Source organism: Doryrhamphus excisus, chromosome 5 (genome assembly GCF_030265055.1).
Source record: "Doryrhamphus excisus isolate RoL2022-K1 chromosome 5, RoL_Dexc_1.0, whole genome shotgun sequence".
In the NCBI taxonomy this organism is placed as follows: Eukaryota; Metazoa; Chordata; class Actinopteri; order Syngnathiformes; family Syngnathidae; genus Doryrhamphus; species Doryrhamphus excisus.
Genome location: NC_080470.1, coordinates 24158455 through 24171024, shown reverse-complemented (window position 1 = coordinate 24171024; position 12570 = coordinate 24158455). Strand labels below are relative to the sequence as shown.

General features: G+C 42.6%; 1 protein-coding gene across 1 annotated transcript in view; it reads right to left on the bottom strand.

Annotated features, from left to right (window-relative positions):
- Positions 1-12570, bottom strand: part of LOC131130100 (cadherin-2-like) — a 56932-nt gene that overhangs the window by 21329 nt on the left and 23033 nt on the right. The window contains exons 3-4 of the mRNA XM_058074250.1: positions 3704-3915; positions 1989-2162 (exon numbers count right to left, since the gene is read on the bottom strand). Of these exons, the coding sequence (XP_057930233.1) occupies positions 1989-2162; positions 3704-3915 (386 nt within the window). The remainder of the gene's footprint in view (positions 1-1988; positions 2163-3703; positions 3916-12570) is intronic.

Here is a 12570-nt window from a genome sequence, read left to right as displayed (position 1 = left end):
TTTTAGCAGCATGAAGTTTTTATTATGGAAATACAATGGAAAGTTAAGAAATTAGTTCGAGGAAAAAGTCATAAGTCTCAGTTTATTTACTTTAAAGTTTATTTAAGAAGAAACTTTAAATACTAGGAATTTTTTTTTGAAAATGCAAAAATGACATTAATATTAATAATCTGAAAGTATTCATATTAATCAATATTAATATATTAATTTCTAATATATCATAATATATAAGTGGCCCTTGCATCCTCTCATTTTTCAATAAGTGGCCCACGCTGAAAAAAGTTTAGACACACCTCAGTTCAAGTATGTTTCAGTTTGAGTGTAACCAAATGCTAACCAAAGCACTCCTGCAGTACAATACTTCCATACAAAGTGTCTGCTGAGAAACATCCATGACTCCTGATTGAAATGTTTTAAGGTCAACACCGCAATCTGATCTGATTCTGAAAGTGTGAAGGCTTCTAATTAGCCAGCATTAACTAGAGATGACAGGCTGCAGCTCCAACAACCCTGCAACTTCCTGTTGGCCACCTGCCAAAGTGTTACCACGGCAACAGTTAGCTGCCTTCATGTTTCCACCAAGCCTGCAGCCAGCTGTGGTGTTTGGGCGCACAGACAGATGAAACAGGACGGAGATATTTCATCACACCAACTCCCCCATCAGTTTGGGATTAATAATGAAAGCGTACACCTCGCCTACAAGCCGGCGCTCAGCCTTGCACCATGTACGCCAAGAGCGAGGGTTAACCGTAACGCGGTTTGTTTGTTTTTCATTGCTGCGAGCTGCTGGAACGCTGTCAGAGCCCATTAGATCATCTGCACTGTTAATATTGCAAAGGAGGCTTTCGCGAGCTGACAATTGCCTTTATTTGGATTTCAAACAGCATTTTGTTGTTTTGGCATTGTGGATGAACAAATCAGGGCAAACTCTTAATAAATTAGGGGTCGGACCTGTTATGCCATTTTTTCCACCGCAGGGTACCGACTAAAATCCCCACCGCTCTACTTGTCATTGACACTTTTCAAAGCAGGCACTTGTTCAACATTTGAAGATGCACATGCTGTGGCGTACAGTGTACTCAACAGCGGGGATATTCCACCGGCCAAATCGGCCCATCAATGACATCAGGGAGGAATTCTGTTCAAAACATTGGAGCGGTAGGTTCCTAAAAGCACCACAGCACTCCTTGTCATACACACGATCTTTGACCAGCATTTGACCAACAGGATGTCTTTAAAAACAGTAGGGCACCCCTGTCAGGTCCCGTAGAGAAGATCATTGACTAGCATTGACGGCAAAGCACCCTAGTATCTTTGATTAGCATTTGTTTTTAAAATGACTTTAAAAACACCAACACAATCCCATTATATAAAGGATGTCAGGCTATTTTTTGCAGTAAGATAGGTCCTTAGGAGTGCTCGTGTCATACTGATACATCATGATACATCATGATTCCTCTACGCCTCCTACCTGGCAGCTCTAAAGGCAGCATCCTTCTACCAAAATATTCACTCTCTCCCCACTGGACATGTCCAAACCATCTCAGTCTGGCCTCTCTGACTTTATCTCCAAGGCCTCTATAACATGTAATGTCCCTCTGACGTACGCCTTCCTGATCCTATCCATCCTGGTCACACCCAATGAGAACCTCGCATTGACATTCTATACAAAATCAAAAAGTCTCTGCTCCCAGTGCATAAAGCAAGGTCCATAAAGGACTGCTTGGTGGAGTTTGCTGTAGAAGAACGAGAACATGGCCAACATCGGTGACAATACAAATGGACAAGATCTTATATAAGGTCTCCCTAGAATAGTGGAAGCTGTGGGAGCTGCAAGGACTCCACATTTTCTTCATTTTTATCATCTGGTAGCAGTCCCAATACTTTTGTTTGTAGTTTGCACTGAAGCCACAGCTAGCCAACAGTCCTCAGAGCTTCAGAAGGATTGGCTTGCTGTGTGTATTTGTGTGTGTCTGTGTGTGCCTTACTCTGACAAGGTCCTCGGGGAACTGTCCGCGCGAGTTCTCGGGGACGTTGATGGGCGGAATGACCCAGTCCCTCTTCACTCGCCTCAGCCCGCCATTGCCCCTGACAACCACGCTGCGCCATGGAAACAAGATCTCTGGTGCCCGCTGAGTCAGTGTTGCATCACTGGGCTTCACCTGCAGAGACAGTAAACAAGCGTCATACACAGGGCACACACACGCACGCACACACGCACGCACACACACACACACACGGACAAGACGAGGCTGGCAGGCACAGTGCTGAGACGGCTCAGTGACTCAATGTATTTCTGATCTCATTGCACTGGCTTGGATTAATGCTCTCATTACCGTCCTTCTGATAAATGGCCACCACCTGTCACTGTGTGTGTGTGTGTGTGTGTGTGTGTGTGTGTGTGTGTGTGCACTGCTCCATCATGGCAGGTCACTAAGGAGCGACACTGCAGGCTTCACCCTGGCTCGTAAAAGAAAAAAAAAAGATCCATCCACTCTCTCTCCTGACCTTGGCCCGAGTGGACATTCTCAGGCGCCATTCACTGACTTAAATGTTGTTAAGGGAATAAACCCTCGTAAAAAACATAATAAAAAACAATAAAAAGAAAAAATCATTTCCTGGGTAGCATGAAAAATACATTTGAAAAGAAATAGTCATTAAAGAGGCCTAACACAAACATGACGCAGACAAAATTATGAAAAAAAAACGTGCATGTATAATTGGTGGCAATCTTATACTGTACACTCACTAGTCACTTCATTAGGTACGGTGGTGTTTGCCCCCTTCCTGATTTTTGTCACACTTAAATGTTTCAGATCATCAAAGAAATGTAAATATTAGTCAATGATGACATAAATGAAACCTTTTAACCTCATCCATGAGGTTACAAAAGACCCCACAACAACATCAGTGTTCTTGACTCCACCATAAGAAAGACACTGGGCAAAAACAGCCTCCATGCCATAATGACAAGACAAAAACCTCCGCTGAACAAAAAGTATCATCATCTCATTTTTGCCAGAAAACATCTTGATGATCCCCAAGACCTTTCGGAAAATACTCTGTTGTCTGACTAGACAGAAGTTGAACTTTTTGGAAGGTGTATGTCCCATTACATCTGGTGTAAAATGAAAAAAACATCATACCAACAGTAAAATATGGTGGTGGTAGTGTGAGAGTCTGGGGCTGTTTTGCTGCATCCGAACATGGAATACTTGCTGTGATAAATGGAACCATGAAAGGAAGTTAATATCCCCCCAGGCACTGTTCTGGACTAGCCTAACCCATACTGACGTATATTCTTCAAGGGGGCTCAATCTCTGAGACTACATCAGACCTCATCTTGAAATAATTGGCCGCTCCCATGGCAAAGCACTTGCTTCCCCTCATGAGCCATTGTTGACAGCTTCCTCTGGCCGCCGAGGCGTATGGCGGGCGGCTGCTTCTGAGCTGCGTTCACATGCAAAGCCAATCAAAAGCGGGCGCAGCGTCTAAATGTGTGTTTATTATTGCTATTACACACGAAACAAACAAACAGATGGCTCGTGGACTCGCATTGTGTCTGCAATCAACATTCGGCCAAACTGCTGTGCCTGCTGAGCCGGGAAAGCTCTGATTTTATATCTGTACATAGTTCTCCATAAATGACAGAAGCCTCGGAGGGCAAATGCTGCACACTGGCCTCCTTGCGGTATGAACTCACCAATCCAGGTCCCTCCATGTTTGGACGGACAACAAGGCGCACTCGAGTCTTCCAGGTCTGTTTGGTCTGCAGGTCTCGAGCGTAGATCACTGCTACCGTCTCTCCTCTCTCCACATGACCCAGCGTGTACACTACTCCCTCCTTGCTCACGTAGAGTTGGGACGCGTCATCAGCATCCAGCCACATCTTTCTGCCACAGTCCTGGAAGCTCACTGCAGAAGACATGGGAGATAGACGTCAGAAAATAAAAATTAAAAAAATCAGAAGTCAACTAGAACATGCCGACCTTGAAGAAATTTCATGTTTATGACATTAGATTTTTCTTTATTTTTCCTCAAGCTGCTCTGCCTATCACTCCGAGTCAAGTTGAAATGGGGTTGTATTTTATGGCTGATAACACAGGAGGCGGGAAAATGAAGTCACCAAGTTTATTGATAAACTAAAAAAATAAGAAAAAAATAAGAAAACCCCTTCCTGTGCAAAAAAAAAAAAAAAATCCTGGTTCCCAAACAAACAAAAGCATAGCGAGCACGAAGTAGCCGAGTGGCCCAGGAGTATGACGATAAGTGGAGACAAGCCTGCAGCGCACAAAGACGCACGAACGGAGCAGGGAGCAAAGAAATCGAGCAGAGCACACCTGAACACATTAATAGGCTCCTGAAAAGTCGGGGGCAATACGCTGCTTCCTACAAAAAATAAACACAAAAAGCTAAAGCACAAAATAAGCAGTGCTTAAAAATAACAATGGGGTAAAAACGACAGGGCTGTGTTTGCAGGGGGCGGAGCTTCTGTACATACAAAGGCCTCTACTGTAGGGGATGTTTTTCATTTGTGAAAAAATGAATTTTCTCCAGTGGATTTAGTGGCGGCCTGCTCTCAGAGTGCCCATCTGTCAGGGGGATTAGGCAGGAACTACCCGGGCAATTTTTCCAAAACCTGGAGGAGGGGGTGGCGCAAAGCCAAATCACAAACAAGCAGAGATCCAACCTGAACTTACATTTGGGAATATGTCATTTGTATATGTTTTGTCTGCATAAATATTCATAAATAACATTAGTCATTTTACCATACAACTTTCTTCAGGTTTCTGAAGAATAGCGCCACCTGTTACTTTGGCATGCACATGATGTATGCCACCTATGGCACGTTGGAGGAGCAGTACTTAAAAAAACAACAACTCACAAAGTCGTGTTCCCGTGTCACAGTCAACTCTGCGAGAAGATGCTCCTCTCGTCAAAGTCGGGCACACGAGCACAGAGCTGCGACCGACTGCAATTAAGCGTAAATCATGTGCAGTTTGATGTGAGCAGACACGACGCTCTCAGGCAGAACAAAGCTGTCAGTGGCGAGTGGCGACGCTTTAGCGGTGACGGGCTCTGATCTTGCAGCAGACGAACAGCGGCTGCAGCGATTCGGGTCTTTGTTGGCCGACGGAGGATTAAATGGGTTTATTTTCATCACTTTGGAGAGTTTGTTTGATTATCATGTCACACATACATGGATTGCAGAGCTCTGTCAAAATCTTACTCCGTTTTTTTCCGTTTATCCTTAATATATTTACTAATTAATTTTTTTTGTATGTATCATTTATTTTGGGGGAATTTTATTGGATTTTTATTTCATTTTTAAGATTTATTCCATTAAAATTTTCCTCTAACGTTACACAAGCATGTTGGCCACACAGTCAGGAAATCAGGAAGACCATTTGAAGCAGCGTTACTCAGGAAATTCCCACGGGATGACAAGAAGTCATTAGCTCTAACAGAAAAGATGACCAGCCCTGTCGGTGAGCACTTAATTGAGCACCCTGAACCTCGCTATATTATGCCTAGCCGCCCCTACATTGATACAACTATGCCCCACATGATCAACCATTATTGTAATAAGTATTTCATAGTATTACACTATGTCAGTGGTTCTCAATTATTTTTATTGATTTATTTTCTTTTATTATTTTTTAATTTTACACATATAAAAACCGACTCTAGGTTCAGAAGAATTTAATACACGTGTACAAGTTACAGTAGCGCAGTATCTTATTTCCCATGATGCATCAGTTCTTAGAAAGCGCCATCCTGGACAACATAGTACTCTGGCGTGTGCATCTGTCAGAGAACCCCCACATGCCCCCTCCTTCCAGTGGACCTGCTCGCTGTAAATGCTCATACATTATCCACGCTCACGTTGAAAAACAGCCATGCCGTCCGATTTAACACGCCGCTGCGCCTCATGTGAGCGGCAGGAAGGAACTGGGGCAGAACGAAGAAGGCTTTTAGATGTCGACCGTGCTGCTTTCACTTGGGCCGCTCGTATCGGCTCCCAAACATCAAAACACAGTGCGTGGCACACTGAGACGGAGGACAAATAATTGATAAGGTTTCTCTTCTACCCTTTAAAAGTACACCCTCATGTGTGTCTGCTACCTCTGCTATCGCTCAAACGGCGATGGGAAAAGGAACCCTCTCACCATTAAAGTCACCTTATAAAGTCAGCGTATACCCAAGCGGCTGTTCGCATGTACTGTTTATATCTGAAAACAACAACGATGGAGCACAGTGCTCGTCTCAAACTCTTCCCCATCAATGTGTCAAATTACTTAAATACATTACATATATGGTCGTGAAGACTCACGTGTTAGCATTGACAGCATACTTCCTGGTGGCTATTTTCTCATCAATGTATGATTGACACCGGTGTAGAATACTACTGTACTGCTACTGTTTATCATCAAGGAGAGAGATGATGCAACAAGTCAACAGTTCAGAACAATGGAGATTGTGAAAAGGAGGTGAAGAAGCGTGTGCAGGCAGGATGGAACGGGTGGAGAAAAGTGTCAGGTGTGACGTGTCAGAGGGGTTTCAGCTAAAATGAAAGGACAGGTATACAAAACTGTGGTGAGACCAGCCATGTTGTTTGGTCGAGAGACAGTGCTACTGAGGTAAAGACCGGAAGCAGAACTGGAGGTAGCACAGAGGTTCTCATTGGGAGTGACCAGGATGAATAGGATCAGGAAGAAGTACATCAGAGGGACATTACATGTTAGAGGCCTCGGAGATAAGGTCAGAGAGGCCAGACTGAGATGGTTGGGACATGTCCAGAGGAGAGATAGTGAATATATTGGTAGAAGAATGCTGAGTTTAGAGCTTCCAGGCAGGAGGCGTAGAGGAAGACCAAAGAGGAGGTTTCAGGATGTAGTGAAGGAGGACATAAGGGTAGTTGGCGTGAGAGAGACTGATGCAGGATGGAGGACATTGATTTGCTGTGGCTACCCCTGAAGGGAAAAGCCCAAAGAGAAAGACCAATGAAAAAAATTATCTATGGCCACAAACGGCTCCCAGGCTGCACTTTGGATGCCACTGAAACTTAAGGCAAACCTTTACGTGCTTCCAGAGTTTTAATGGAGATCACTCGCATCTTATTGAGAAGAAGCAGCAGCGTTCACGTAAATGATTAACGTTGTTAGAGTTGAGGTCAAGCACAATGAGCGACAAACATCCATCCAGGCCACCAGCCAAACACAAACACAGTCAGGGTCACCTTAACGTGATTACCGTAAGACCGACACGGACGTTGACCGGAGGGGATTTAGGACTGCTCGGAACGCTGATCAGGAAAACACGGAATGCTGTGAAGTGTAAAGATGTACTTTGGACCCCCAAATGCTGCCTTGTGGCCACGAGAGGCTTAGTGCACAAAGGATGCGCACGTTTACATAAATAAACACGCACACTAAGCAGCACACATGAACCCTCGTGCACACGCACACACACACACACACACACACACAAGCAAAGAGCAAAGATTAAAAGTCAACAAAGAGAACTTAACCGGATTAAAGCCTCACTAGTGGATCTTCCAAAACAATTTTCACTGTGCTAAATAATCACAAATACTGCTCAACTTTGGAGGCTTGCGGCATGCATGCATGCATGCGTGTGTGTGTGTGTGTGTGTGTGTGTGTGTGTGTGTGTGAGACAGCTGGCTGTTGCTAGATAAACTGTGTCTTGAAGCCAAGCCAGAGGTTGTGTCTTGGCTCTGTCAGCCACCCGGCCCAGGCAGGGTATGTAGATATTTCATGAATCTCATTAAGACGCTCTTGCCTGGCCTCCGTCTTTAAAAAAAAAAAAACCCGTTCAAACAACACTTGGGTGCACAGATGGGGCACACCTATAGAGCATAGAAGTGGAACAGACCGTATAATTGTCATTTAGACGTTTGTTGTCATTATAAAAATGTCTATATTCATAAAACCCTCACATTATAGAATTCACTGCGAGTAGCATCAACATGGTCTTTACAATCTTCCTTTAATCACTCTCCTCACTAATTCAGGTGCAACTATTTTTATTTAGAAGCATTTATTCATTTGCTGCCTGCCTGAAGTGTTCTTGTGAGGGAAAAAAGGCTTACAGATCCAGGGAGACTATTCTTAGAGGAGGCGCTTTCTTTTAACTGTGCAAATGGAAAAGCTTCAATAGTTTTTTTTAAATGTTCTCGTTTGTCCCACTTTTAACTGTCCACTTCCAAAAAGCAGCCATTTTCCCCAAACATGGTCTTGTTTGCTACTTTGCTAATTGGACTCACATCAAACAAAGCCAAAAGTAGCAAAGCAAGAACAGGAAGCTTACTTGCCAACAAAAGCAGTTCGAACCCCTAATGACAGTATTGATACAGCTCGTAATTCCCATTTTTACTTACAAATATATATATATATATATATATATATATATTTTTTCTGCTTTAAATCATGACTATTTTTTATGGTAAGTTAAAGAGAAAGTGGTTTGATGGCGCTATCTGCGGGGGGATAATACTCACTCAATATTTTCTTGCAGAAAGATGCTTTAACAAGACGTGATGTTGTGGAAATGCAGGTTTTGTCCATACAATATTATACTGTATCCTGTAATTATTTTGTGTAAAACTGGATTTCAAATGCATTTAATAAGTGTGAAAGGCATATAATTAAGATTAGAGCATCAAAAATAGGGATTTTTAAGCTTTTTATGGGCTATTCGTCACAGGTTTTCAACATTCACAGGGGGTCTTAGAAAGGATCTACTGTTCCTTATCAACTATTCTCTTTTAACGTCTTGAATTTTACCACAGCACCACAGCTAGTTTGGCAATACTTTTTACACATTATAATGGGACCGCACCACAAATACATTGTGGTCCTGGCAATTAGCAATGGTGACCACAACTTGTTTGGATGAATGCGTTTCAGCCAATTAATGTTTTTTTGATTTTTTTTTTTAACTCATCCTAACTTGCATCCAGTCGCCCAACTGTGGTCTGAGGAGCGGCAGCTAGCAAATGTTCCCCAATGAAAGTCAACAGATGAGATGTGAAATCAACATGAAACATCTGATAAACAACTTGTGAGCTCCAGGATGGACCATGAAGCCTTCTCCCTCCCTGCTGGAATGCACATGTTCGCACCACTCCCCTCTGTGCCGCAGCAACTGTCCTCCCCAGGCTGATGTTGTCCTCTGAAGGGGAGAGGTGGGGTGGGGGTGCTGCCGCACCTCCCTCCCGAGCGAGCATTTAAAATCAATCAGCTCGGTGGCTGAATGGACAAAAAGACCCTGTCCACACGGGAATGCTCCTGAGATATTTTTTTTGGTGGGTTGAAAAAAATATTGCGTCCACACTGTCCTGGATTAGTAAATATGCAACCAGATGGGAACGAATCACTGAGTGAAAAGGCTGTAATACAGAAGTCTGGTGTTGTGAACAGACATGCAGATGGAACCATGTGACACACTATACAATAGAAGGAGAAAGGACGCATGAGCACAAGTCCGTCGTCTTCCACTTTGTGGAATATCAAGATGACAAAATACCAGCAGATTGACGACTGCACTCTAAGTATTTAGGTATTATGTTGGATCGTCGTAAAAGCTCACTTCTGGCCATGTGACTGCTTTGGGTCGATGATGTCATTGTTTTAAAAAAGCTGCAGCTCACTCGTCGATACGAAAACAATAATATTGTTTCAGGTCACCAAGAAAGCTGTTTCCGTGTGGATGAGAGGCTGAAACAATAACATACTTTGCCGTTCAAATTTGAAACCGTTTCTGTGTGAATAGCCCCCAAGTCTACAGCGAAGGTAAACAAAGATATGAAGCCACATCTGCATTCACAAAAGGATGGCGGACTGAGAATGAATGGACGTCAATTAGCGCTCCGAGAAGCCAAGGCTGGAACGCTATCGTCACCTGCTGTTTGCACATTTTCTCTCTGCACAACTGGCAGCGATACTGCAAACGCACACGTGCTGGAAGGGAAAAATCAATACACACTCTTCAGTGATGGCGGCGATCCAGCGGGAAGGCTGGCCGCAGCTCCAATGCTGGTATCCATGACACTTCAATCATTTTAAGAACAACATGAATTACATGAACCCTCATTGCGGACTTGTACTATAGCAAACACAAAATGTGTACATCCCTCACTTATCATGGGTTTATTGGTTCCAGACATGACAGTGATACGTGAATTTCCACATGGTGGATGTCTGTATTTATAAATGGAATATTTTCATCGTGACACAATAGAAAACCTGTTTACAACCTTCTAAATACAATTTTTAACATTATTAGAGCCCTCTAGACATCAGAAATCCCTACATAGTCACACTCATATTACCAAATAAAGTAGACATAATAACAGGAAATAAGACATATTAGGTGAAATAAGTTCACCTAGTGAACACTGTAAAATTCTACATATTACATCTTACGTCACTCATTTTTATGCTTGAAAATGCTAAATTTAGGTCAGTGCTACTCCATTATTTTCTGTCATTTCCCCACCAGGAATTAATTTTTTTGGCGTACCATCACCCGACTTAAAATACTAGAGAAACTGATAATATTTATTATTCATCTGTACTGTACAGACTGAACTTGAAACTGAAACCAGGAAAATTCAACAAAAAGGAGAGTATACAAGCATCATGTTGAGTACTATAAATTTGTACATGTTGGTAGGTCTGCACTAAAATGAAAGCCTCTCGCACCCCCCCGACAGTTACCTAGTTCCAGTTGTGCAACTCGCTTGTAAACAGTCGACAGTCGCTTTTTTTCAACGCCTCAAAAAAAAATATATCCCTAGAACGTTCCAGTGTGGACAGAGTCTACAAGCTGTGAGCATCACTATAATGCATCCAATGCTTCGAGAGGAAAAAGGTGAGAACACAGCCACGGGTTCTTTTGGCAGAGATTGCTAGTCTGCATCCACCAGCACTCTCCCACTGCTCCTTCCTCTTCTTATCAGTGGGAAAGCTGTGAAAATGGACGTCAGTTCCCTTGTTGCCTCAAGACTAGAAATTACGACCGAACATTGCACAGTCACTATGGTTACGTCGACAAAGACAACCAATACTTGCATGAACAGAGTTGAAAACAGATTCTAAAATGCATGTAAACACCTTAATTAGATCAAGTTTGATTTTTTTTTTTTAACAGAAGTAGACAACATGATTGGAAAACATCTCCACCTTGCATGTTTCCACTTTCATCGATCAATCAGCAACTTTTTGGATTTTTACGCATGTGTCAGTCTTACAACAGTCAATTCACAAGAGAAGAAGACAAAGCTGATGTTTACACCAACAATGGCACAAAACTGTCATGAGCCTAAGCTATGGAAGCTATACGTGATCAAAATATAATATTGGAGCACTGCAATATTGCAGTCATATACACTTCAGCTTGCTTGCTTGCTTAAAGTAAGTTGCATTTGGACGGAAGTCGAACTCACGGTGTCATAAAAAAAATAACACCATAACTATTACACGGCAACTTGACACACAACAAGGTAGATAACACGTACATGGGGCAACGACTACCAGTTGTAGATAATAATAAATATGTTAACTTTAAGCATGCACGTTGAGCAATCATTTACAAAACGGTGCCATAAGTTATGCTCGGAGGAAGCATCACTCCCAGTTCTGTTTTCTCAGCATGCTTTGCGGCACTTGTTTTGTACAAACCTGCTAACGTTGTGTATTTATTTGTTTGTTCAGTGTTGACTATTGCTCCAATTAAAGAGCCGCTTCCTTTAAAGGGGAACTGCAACCCATCATTCACACATATTTCTTTCCCTTTTCTGTGTATTATAACATGAGAAGACAAGTTCATTTGAGTTCTATCAATGTTTTATCGTTTGTTAAACATGATGTGATCATGCAAGAACAAGTACACTGATCATAACATGTGATACTTATAGTATGTTTCCGTATTTTGATTATTTAAAACATGACCAAAACTTCTTTCCTCTGCACCTACTTCGGTCAATAACAGCAGCATAGATACATCGACAACACTTACATCGTCCGCTGTGCTTGGGCTGTCTGTGTCTTCCAGCACAAGACGTGTGCCCCAGTCTTCAGATAAAAACCGCTGATAGCAAACGAGCATCTTATTGAGTCTTGGTAGTGAAATTGAGAGCTAGGTATCAACTCTGTCTATGAGTAACGCTGACACGAACAGATAGCGAGGCGTTAGGTTAGTCGCTAGCTAAATATAGCTTTTCGTGTTAGCTGCTCCGATAACAATATCACTGTAGCTTGGTCTGTTGTTATGTAAATGGAACATTTAGCGTCAAAATACGTATTTCCCATGTTAGTTAGATTAAATCGTTAATTAAATTAAATCGTTTTCTCCCGCTAGAATGCACAGAAAAGGGAAAGAAATATGTGTTCATGTTTCACATAAGGATTGTGAATGATGGGCAAACTTCCCCCAAAAAGTGAAGTTCCTCTTTAAGCAAGTTGAAGTGCCTCTGACCACTTCCCATACTTACTCTACATTTAATGTCAAGTAGGGGGCTACAAAACATGGTCCTGAGATGGGAGT